Source organism: Cryptomeria japonica, chromosome 5 (assembly GCF_030272615.1).
Source record: "Cryptomeria japonica chromosome 5, Sugi_1.0, whole genome shotgun sequence".
Taxonomy (NCBI): Eukaryota; Viridiplantae; Streptophyta; class Pinopsida; order Cupressales; family Cupressaceae; genus Cryptomeria; species Cryptomeria japonica.
In genome coordinates this window covers 651,918,624-651,929,843 of record NC_081409.1, presented here as the reverse complement: position 1 = coordinate 651,929,843, position 11,220 = coordinate 651,918,624, and the positions used below count along the sequence as shown (strand labels likewise).

Genomic DNA, 11,220 nt, shown 5'->3' with positions numbered 1-11,220 from the left:
TTTTTTTGGTTGATTTAGTTTGATTGTGAGAAAGGGCTTCTAATTTACCCCAGTTTTCATGTAATTAGCCTTTACTGCAACTTACTCTAGCTCTTCAGCATCTTCCACATAATGCTTTTTAGCAATGAAAACATCACAAATTACTTGATTTTATCTAATATGTAGTATAGGAATGAAGGCATCTGGGTTATTTTGCATTTAATAGAGCTGCTTTATTTCTACAATAAATAGATCCAACCATAGGTGCAGACCAAGAGACTATTCTCTATGATGGGCAATAATCATTTATGGAATTGATCTTTTTTGTTTTTCTATCATATGTTACTTATCTTCAATTAGAGATAAAAGTACTTTTTGGTAACATAATTAAAACCAAATGTTTGTGTACATGTTTAATTGGGTGCAATTTTCACCCATTGATTCATCCTAATGCATTGAAATAACATTTTGGAAATTGGTGGGCAGATCAATTTTGTTCATTATTTTGGTTGGATATTCATATTAAAGTGTTATTTTGGCCCTCTAGTCTAAAAGCCACATGTGTATCAAAGAAAAGTGTCTTCCTGTTAATCAAGGAGGGAAAGCATTTCCATTTTTGGCTTTAAGGGATTTTTGGGAAAAAAATTTTATTGTGCAATAGCCCATTTGGTATCCATACCTACTAGCATAATTTCAAGTTTTTATTTATTAAAATGATGACATACATTACATTCAACGTGCACATTGTAGTAGAAGGTATATACTTAAATACTTAATACACAAGCTTCTAATGTTGTAAAATATTATCTAGTCTTCAGGATCTTGTGAGCCTCAAGGCTATATGTTAAGCATATGATGCAAGCCATTTTTTTATGATGTTCATCAGTAGAATTATACTAGTAGTTGTGTGTGTATTTGTATTTCTTGTAATATGCAAGCAGATATCAACACAAACATATCAATCACAGTATAACTATGAAATTTAATGAGGGGAGCAATCTAAGATAACTATTTGGCTAAATTGGTAGCCTAGTAATCATTTGATCATTTTAGGATCCTTATGCTTTCCCTAAATATTTTTATGTTTTGCAACAGTTGATCAATATTGCTAAAATAATTAATGTTTGAATGAATGCAGGAAGCAAGTTCAAGTCTTTGAAGGCATACAAGTCAAGCTAATTTAGTGTAGCCATAAAACTGCAGCCTACCTACACTTTAGGAGTTGATAGTACATTTCATGTAATATTTTCAGTGTCATGTCATTTTCTCACATTTTTCCTTTGGTTCTTTAGAGTTAGGGATATTTTTATCCAATTTTTACAGCTCAACAACAAGTTGAAAAGTAGTCAACAAACAACAGTCTTTGTTTCTATTCATTTTTTTTTATAAGATGAAAGAGTAGTAGCTATATATACTTTTTTATTTGATCAAAGTTTATAAGATTTATAATATCTTAAATATAAAAAATTTTACTCTCTTTTCTTATCTTTTATGAATATTATTTTTTCTCTCTATTTCACTTTCTTTTCTCCTCTACCTCTTGCCTTCAAAAGACTGCCAAGTCATCATTTTGTTCTCTTCTCCATTTTTTCCCATCATAGACCACAAGAGAGATAATTTAATAATTGTGAAATGGTAATAAATTAGATCCATAAGGTCAAAACAAAGATGAGTAATTAATAAAAGGCTTGGAAAATCAAGATAGTAAAACATTTCCTATTAGAAAATAGGTTTTTTATTACTTATTCTTCTAGTTATTTTTATCATTGTAGCCATACAGTTAGTCTCAATATTTATCTATTGTCTTAGAAATCAGTAGTATATTTTCTATTTATTCAATTCATTGGTGAGAAAGTGAATCTTGAATTTTGAAGACAATAGATAGAGATTGGAAAAGATGATCCCCACCAATCATTAAAATGGATAGGCTTATGTTTTATTAATATTTTCTTTCACAATTGTAATCATGTTTATTTTTTAGTTTTTGGCTTGTCTAAGATTTGCGATGACATTCCTCATTTATGTGGCTCTATCCTTTTACTAATTATTCATCTTTGTTTTGACCTTATGGATCTAATTTATTACCATTTTATAATTATTAAATTATCTCTCTTGTGGTCTATGATAGGAAAAAATGGAGAATAGAACAAAATGATGACTTGTCGGTCTTTTTAAGGCAATAGGTAGAGGAGAAAAGAAAGTGAAATAGAGAGGAAAAATAATATATTTATAAAAGATAAGAAAACAGAGTAAAAAATGATAACTTGTCAATCTTTTGAAGGCAATAGGTAGAGGAGAAATGAAAGTGAAATAGAGAGGAAAAATAATATATCTATAAAAGATAAGAAAAGAGAGTAAAATTTGAAAGCTTTTTGGTAAAAAAAAAAGTGAAAGATAGAAATAGAGATTGAAAAGATAATGATTTAATTAATTTAGTATGTGCTTGCACTTTGATTTTTATTTTCAATTTAATAGAATTGAAATTGAAATAATTAGTAATATTATGAAGAAATATGAATTTAGAAGAATAAGATTAATTATCTTAATTAAATAATTAGAGAATTATTTAATTTATTGGATGAATAATCAGTACATGATCAATGAGACATATCTAGGTATCTACAGTAGGGTTATAATAGCACTTTAGTTTGATGTTTATCTATATCCACTTGGGTAGAGAAATCTATTTTACTTGGTCCATAGGGGTGAGACTACTAGTCTTTGATCACTTTAGGGGCTTCTTTGATTCCTCTTATAACTTAGGTGTAATGGCCATTATGATTGTTGACTACCATGGGCTACCATTGCTGGAAATTTTCTTTGTAGCCAAGCTTTAAGCTTGATTGCCTTAATTAGTATAGGCAAATGGTTTTTTGAGTGTATCTCCATGTGATTTATTATCAATAGATTGTAAGTGTTTTATTTGTTTCAATAGAAACAAATGTTTGGATTAAACATGGAATAAGGACACAACAAAATCTAATGGGTCTAGATTGCTGAAATTAGTTCAATGGTGTGTAACATCAGATGAATCTATCATACATAGAAATGCTAGCATGTTGAAGTCTGAGATAAGGAAAATGAGTTCAGTGAGCTTGGGGATTAGATTTAAAAGACTATGCAAATTTTCTAAGATTCCTCTAGGTTTTAAATGGAGGAGATAGATGTGAAATATCACCAACATCAAATTTCCTCATTATTTTTCCTTTGACAAGTCAATGTAGAGTAAATTAGATGCTCTAGTTAGACACAATTGACTTTTTACTATGAATGGTAATTCTATGAATTATTTAAAATAGAGCAAATATTTTTACTTGAAGTTTTCAAGTTATGTTACATTTACGTCCTATATTTTGTTCCAAGGCACATTAGTAGTTTTTATTGTCATCATCTTCATCATAAAATCAAATGTCTTTGAATAGCTACACACATCAAAGTTTGTTTCAATCCAATAGCTTTATTCATGATGATATTTGCATTTTATTTAGAATACAAAAGTTCCTTACCCATTCAATGGGCTCCTTGTGAAAATTATGGTAACAAAAACCTTATAAGAACATAAAACTCTCTATGCATTTCTTATGTAATCCAAGAAGATTATGTGATAGATCTTGCTATTTTATAAGTGCAATGTATTGCTCTAGATGTGTCATCTAACTATTTTTTTTAATTATAATCTATTTTGTAGGTTTTTGGAGAGTTCCATTCTACAACTATTGGAGAGTGCAGGTTTCTTTCTTGTATTCCAAGCTATAGATAATAGTTGAAATTGAAGGCCATATTTTATCCATTTTATCACAACATTTAAATCATAAGAATTATTTTTTTTGTATTCAAGTCTATTTTACAAGTTTTTGGATGCACAACCTAAAAACAAACAAGAGCTTCCTGCTCCAAGTATTGGAGAGCTTAAATTGCTATCTACATACTTATAACGTTTGAAGCAATATCCATTATAGTGTATTCTTTAATCTCACATTAATAATGTCACATTAGTTGCCTTTCATCACAAAATACTTTACAGGATGCTTAGTTTTTGTAAACCTAAATTTTGTGTCATGATGCTTGGTTTTTAGTTTTTGTAAATCTAAATTTTGGTATCTCTAATTTTATCACCATGACAATCCTGCCTCAATTCGAAATGTTCCTAACATTCAAAACATTCATTTCAACTACACATTGGAGATTAATATTTCCTCATCATCTCTGTTATTTCTTGAGGGGGGACTGCAGCTCTATCACAACTCTTGTAATCAATATTATTATTTATATATTTTGCACCATGGAATAGATTAATGAAACAAGTAAAATATCCTCTATTATTTTATAGAATTGAAAATATAAAAAAATAAAATAAATATATTTGAATAGTCTCTTACGTGAGCTGAAAGAGAAAACATGATAGAAAAAAATCAATAAAATGGACACTACAAGACAATTGTTGGGAATGTTAGGGAGCATTTCAGATAATTGTGGGGATTCTTTTTTTATTATCGAACATCTTCTATTTAAAAATATATATTTCCTGTTACATTTTTATTATAGAAATAGTTTTTTCTATGTAAATAATATTTAATAAAATTTCAATCAAATATGTACTTAGATAAATACATCTATGCAAAGAAATAAGTAATATCAATTTGAAACAAGTGCCACATAGTGGCTAGTACTTGCCTTGTTTTTAGTATAGTTTTAATAATAATTATGATTTAATTTTAATAATGATTATATTTTAAAAATTATAATAATTAAGATAAAAAATTAAACATAATTATTTCATAATAATTAAAATTTTACTAGAAAAAATTATATAAATTAAAGAAATCCTAATAAATTTTTAATTTCACAAAATAAAGTTAAATAATTGAAATAGTTTTAGATTTAAATCTACTTTAAAAAGTCAATTAATTAAATAAAAATAGTAATAATTTTTAAAATTCATTGTAATTTAAATATGTATAAAATTATAATTAGTTTTAATCATATTAATTCAATAAATGAAAACTGTAACTAAAAATAACAAATCAATTTATTTTATTATAACATAACATTTTTTTTACTTGTGTAATTATTATTATAAATATATATCCCTTAAAATTTTATACAATTGATACTTTTATTATTTGATTTGATTATAGATCTATTTATGTTATAATAATATATTATTAAAATAATATAACATTATAAAATTTTATATTTATTTTCCTCTATACAATATCTATAATACATAGCAATATAAAATGCATCACAAAAATAAAGAAAGTACTGTGGGAGTGAGACCAATAAAGACTCTATATTTTTGGCTATATAGTTTCCACTAAAACTAATTACTAGCACTTGCACCAAAAAGAGTTGCAATGATTAAGCAGATGGTAAATATATACATTAAATAATATATTGAATGGTACAAAAAAAAGGTAATAATAATTTATAGTATGTCATAATAAAAATATATCAATAGTTGAGATCATACTCATATGTCTCCTAAGATCCTTCATTATTGATATATCTTCTTTGTTAGAGTTAGGGTTAGTGTTAAGGTTAGGTATAGGGTTAGGGTTAGAGTTAAAGTTAAAGTTAAAATTAGGGTTAAAGTTAGGAATTGGTTAGGATTAAGTTCAAGGTTAAGGTTAGAAATTGAGATCCTATGCATAAGTCTCCTAAGATTCTTCATCATTGATATTTCTTTTTTGTTAGAGTTAGGGTTAGTGTTAAGGTTAGGTATAGGGTTATGGTTAGAGTTAAAATTTAAATTAGGGTTAAAGTTAGGGATTTTTTAAGATTAAGTTCAAGGTTATGGTTAGAAATTGACTGGAGGTTAGCATTGGGCTTAAAGTTAGAATTGAGTTTGAGGGTTGGAGATAGGATAATGGTTAGGATCAAGATTATGATCATAATTAGGATTGCAGAGAGAACCATAACATCAATTACATCTTAACACGAGTATAAAACACGTCAATGCCATAATACTAATCCTAACCCTAATACTAATTGAAATGTAACCCTAACACTATCTCTAACTATAAATTAAATCTTAGAAGAACCAACTTCCATATTAATTGAACTCTAAAGATATAAGATAATAATCTAAATTATGATTCATAGAAAATAAAGTAGTAAGATAATTCACATATTGTAAAGATAAATATATTAAATATTATATAATTTCAAACTTTAAAATAGTTGTAGATTGTTTATTATTTGTTTTTCATAAAATAACGTTTAGAAATTTGTACAATAATTTCAAACTAAAAAATATTAACCCTAACTGTAGCCCTAACCCTATTCTAAGCTCTATCTTAGAATGGAAACCTTAATTTTAACCAATTGTTAACCCTAATCTTAACCTAAGCTTAATCTTAACCCTAAATACAATTAAAAGATACTAAATATTATTTGATATTGGTAAATATTATTTAATATGTACATTAGAGGATTATAATTCAATTCATAAAAGATGGTAATGTTGTAATAGAATAATTTTATAAATTTAATAATCATTTTTTGTTGTAAAATAATTTCCAAATCAATTAAATTAAAATTAGAATTAGAGTTAATTTTTATTTGTCAAATTATCATAAATAAAAAACATACATGCAAAAACTTTAGTATGCTTTTCAAAAGTCCCAAAGGGAAAATTGCTTATAAGTATTTAATATAATTTTTTGAATTGAATTAAGTATTACCTTTAAGAAAAGTGTATATTTTCATTGTAATGTTTATACTATATTATAAAAATTAATATTATTTTATTAATATGAATTATAATTAATTTACATAATTACAAATTAAATTTTACATTAAGGCTAATTATTTTATAGACTTTGGTAAATAAAAAGATTGAAAAAAAGTTAAAATTTGTTTGTGATTGGTTCAAATTTTTTTTTTTAATAACTAGTTAACAGGAAGTACTAATAAAATAAAAAAAATGTATCAAATATTGTTTAAAAAGATTAATATTTGTTGATAAATTTTAATTATTAAATGATGGATTAATTTTACAAAATATATTTATTATTTATAGTTTAATTTTATTTTTTATATATCTATTTGAATTTATTTTTTTAGGGAGTGTATTTATTTTTATGTGACATTTATTTTGGAATATTATGTTTATAATTAAATATTAATATTTTGATATGTAAATGGTTGTCACTATTTTTGAATGTCTCTCAACATTAATTAATATGTACACTTTATAATCTATTATCTCTAAATTTCAAATTGTAGATAATGAAATTATAAAACAAATTATTAACAAATAATAAAAAATATCTGTATACATTTACAATGTTCTATTCAATCATCACACTTTTGAATCTATAAATGACCATTTTTGTATTTTTAAACCTTTAATATATTAGATACAACTATAAATCAAATGAATTTTTGCAATACCATATTCAATTATGACACATTTAAATTGGAAATGAACAATTTCATGTTTTTGAAATGTTAAGATAATTATAATAAAAATAAGTATAAAAAGAAGAATATTCATAATATTATAAATGATAAACTTGTCATTTATTATTATATTCTTCCTAAATCTTAAATATATTCTTTTATTAATTTTGCTAAAAGTTTAATTCAAAGTTTAAAATATGAAATAAAAATAATCAATCTTATGATAGAATTCTCTTAGAATATATTTTTTAATTCTTCACAATATTATAAATACAACCTCATTAAATTACTTTTACATATCTTGTAAGTACGAGTTTTAGTAAAATTATAATTTTAAAAATATTATAAACTATCAATATTATTAATATATTTTAACTATGCTGTTATTGGCATAATGTAATAATAATTGTGGTGGTGTTCTTTTCATTTAAGTTATCGTCATTAAAAACATTTACCCTTTTAAAAAATAAAAAATATCAAAATATGTAAAATATTTTTTCTTATTTCTCACTATAAAATATTAAACCTAAAATCATTTTTATTAAAATTTTGGGATCCAACCAACCGGACTACAAAATTGATCATAATAAAAACAAGTACAACGGATAGCACTGAGATAGACTGCATTATTCAATAATTCTTTGTTTTATACATTAAGACGCATATTCATAGCATTATTCTTCTTAAATCACACGCCAACAGTAAAGGTAGTTACGGCTTATGGCAACATCCGCTAATATATATATGCTGCTGCTTTTATTTACTCGTAATAATACTGTTGCTCGGCATGCTCAAACCCTGCGAAACAAAGGAAGAATGATTCAATGGCTATATCAAATATATTATATTACGGAGAAGATGCGAAGAAAAGTGAGTTAGCAACGTACTGTTCATAGTTGATTTTAATTTTGCCTTCATCAGGATCGGCGATATCAGCGAAGGCAGCTTGAGATAAATCGATGGTGCCACGGCATCCAGCAGGGCAATAATCAACAATCTTCACCACAATCGATCCGCTCTTACACGGCACGGCAACGCCCTCATTTGTCCCGCCAGTGCAACTCACTCTGTAACTACTTCCACAGGCGGCTCCGTTGTCCCAGAATGCATCACTTGCCGCCGCAAACAAATCTCCCGCTGGAAATTGCGAGGGGTCGTATCCATAGCACGACGATGCTGCCAAACAAACCAACCTCTATTAAACTCATCATAAACAAGAATTCCAGTTACTACCTTTGATCAAAATGTTCAATCAATCACTAGTACAGCAAACGGCAATACTCAAAATCATTAAATTTGAAAGCAGTTTAAAATATACTTACGGACATATGGAGGAGTGTAAAATGTGGCAGTTCCCTCCTAAGCCATACAGCAATACCAGCCCCACATAAAACCCATTACGAACACAGCCCGCCAAATGCTAAACATAGCTCCACCTGCCATTCTGTCTTAAAACTCTCCTCCTTGATTCTCTTGCTCCTCAACAATAACAAAAGCGCTGCAATTTGTGAATGTTAAGCGTTGTAGGGGAGTATATATAGAATAGAAGAGGAGGGAAGAGGTTAAGCGTGTCTCTGTCTGCGTCTAGTCAATGGAGCCCATCTTGATGCGAATGTTGTGTATCATTGCGTGTCTTCATTGAAGAATTTATAGAGTCTAAATCAACAGAACGACACATGAATACAGTCCGCGAATAAATAACACAATATTGTTCTATGCGAACGAAATATCGATAAGATTCCATCCTGTGGTTGTTAGCGCATGCACCAGACTCCTGTCCGTGATTTGCGGAAAACTGTTCGTTCCACCGTAACAGGAATTCATACATATGCATCTGTGCGCATGTTAAGTCTAACCAAGGTGAACGACAAACTACCACTTGTTATCTCCGTCCCTTTCACCGCCAATTTTGATATGGTTGTTATGCCTTCGTTTCCATCATAAATTATGTGATCATAGGTGGTTACTATTGTATAAAAGCATGCATTTGCATAATGTAATAGTACAATGAATTAATACAATTTCATTTTCAGTTTTTCTTCAACTTTTCTCTTGTAAGTTTTTCTTCTTTTTCCAAGCTAGATCTGTAATTTAACAGTGATAACAATTTCCTTTTATTTGAGGATGAACCTATGTAATGGTGACATTTGCGTAGCTGGCACTAGTCTTATTCAGTTAGGTCTCTGCTGGATTTGGTTTGTTCTTTGTATGATACCTATTGTATAAGAAAAATTCTGCAAATCATATATATATATGTGTGTGTATAATTTTATTTTTTCATTAGTTACCATTAATCATTTTAAGTTTAAAATATTTGAGAATTTATTTTAGAACATCAATGTATAAAAATCAAATGTGAATTGGTTAAGATTATTTAAGATTGGAATCTTGTTTACTATCTTTTACACCATTCAAATAAACTATTCTAATATTCTCTATCACAACAATATTTACATACATAATAATAGATAAGTATATTGTTATCCTTAATTTAATGTTTTATAGTTTTTTAATTACCTAACAAAGTGGTTTGATTAAGCAAAGGATAAGCATTATTTAGCAACTTTTGCAGATGTGTTTATCAACACCATGGACTAATTGTCACAATTTCAAATATCAAGAAGCAATGTAAACTAGTTTTCAAATCATGGAACTCGAATATCAATTTCATGCATTAAAAGGTGATTTTATATGGTACAAATTAATTGTAGAGAACTCTTGATCCGGGCCATTTTCAATGCTTGAAATTGACCTAGTGATATTGAAACATTTATTTTATTTTTTTAATTTGAAAATACTTATCTAGCATATCTCAAGCCTGTCTTGGAACAAAGATAAGTCATTTTGTAGGACTTGCAATATTCACATCAACTTGACAACTAGAGACAACTATGTCTATCTTATGGTTTACATTCCTTAATTACATTGTCAAATTTAATAACCAATATCAATTTCATATTCATATTCTAGGGGAAACCCTTGTTTAGTTACAAATAAACTAATATATACACTATGAAAATTTTTGAGAGTTTTTATATTATCTCAACTTTTTGTGAATTTGTCTTGTCTTTCCTTAACTAATGTTTCTTCTTAGGAATTTATTAGTCTACATTAAGACAAAATATAGAAGAAATATGAGAGAACATACACACATAGAAAGAGAGAAAAGAGTGTGACAAGAAAATGTCACAAACCTATTTCAATTCTTACAATGGAATATTTCTCAACATGACCAAGACACCTATCATAATTCTATTGATCAACATTGATTCCTATACTAATTATTCAAATAATTCGATTAGAGACTAAACTCCAAATTTTATCTTTTTGTCTATGTCCAAAAATATTCTATAATATAATATTTATTCATGTATAGTAGAAAACCTCTTCAAATATACATACCAACTACCTATAACAATTTACCTAATATCTATCAACACCTAACAAAAAAATTGAATGCAAGAATGTTAATAAACATTTGAAGGATACAATTCTACATTTAAATCCTACATAGGACATAGCCTTTTCCATCTATAATTATTCTCCATCATTATCTAGATCTATGCATGAAATCCAATATAACTCCAAACAATTGAAATTTTCTCCTACAAAGTTTTCCATGTCTTTAAGTCACAAAACCAATGTTTACTACTGGTCATCACTACCCCTTGTTTATTGTAATTACATTTTCTACTCTAAAATATCATAGGCTATTGATCAAGGCTAATAAAATGTGTTGCTAATTTAAAAATCTCAATACCTTGTAACTCCCTTTGACTCCTATATGTCATTAGATTAAAAAAAAAAAAAGATTTAATGGCTAGTAGAGAAAAT

At 27.1% G+C, this 11,220-nt stretch overlaps 1 protein-coding gene across 1 annotated transcript; it reads right to left on the bottom strand.

Annotated features, from left to right (window-relative positions):
- Window positions 1-7,901: 7,901 nt before the first annotated feature.
- On the bottom strand, window positions 7,902-9,220 carry LOC131078528 (EG45-like domain containing protein). The gene is made up of 4 exons (XM_059220787.1): window positions 9,071-9,220; window positions 8,709-8,745; window positions 8,274-8,562; window positions 7,902-8,184 (listed from the first exon to the last, which is right to left on the bottom strand). The coding sequence occupies exons 1-4, from the start codon at window positions 9,218-9,220 to the stop codon at window positions 8,178-8,180; spliced, it is 483 nt and encodes a 160-aa protein (XP_059076770.1). The 3' UTR covers window positions 7,902-8,177.
- Window positions 9,221-11,220: the final 2,000 nt, after the last annotated feature.

Coding starts and splice junctions, on each gene's coding strand:
- LOC131078528 (XM_059220787.1), bottom strand. CDS start 9,220: ATGCATATGTATGAATTCCTGTTACGGTGGAACGAACAGTTTTCCGCA. Junction 8,746..9,070: donor GTGTTATTTATTCGCGGACT/GTATTCATGTGT, acceptor TGTATGGCTTAG/GAGGGAACTGCCACATTTTA. Junction 8,563..8,708: donor TTACACTCCTCCATATGTCC/GTAAGTATATTT, acceptor TTTGTTTGGCAG/CATCGTCGTGCTATGGATAC.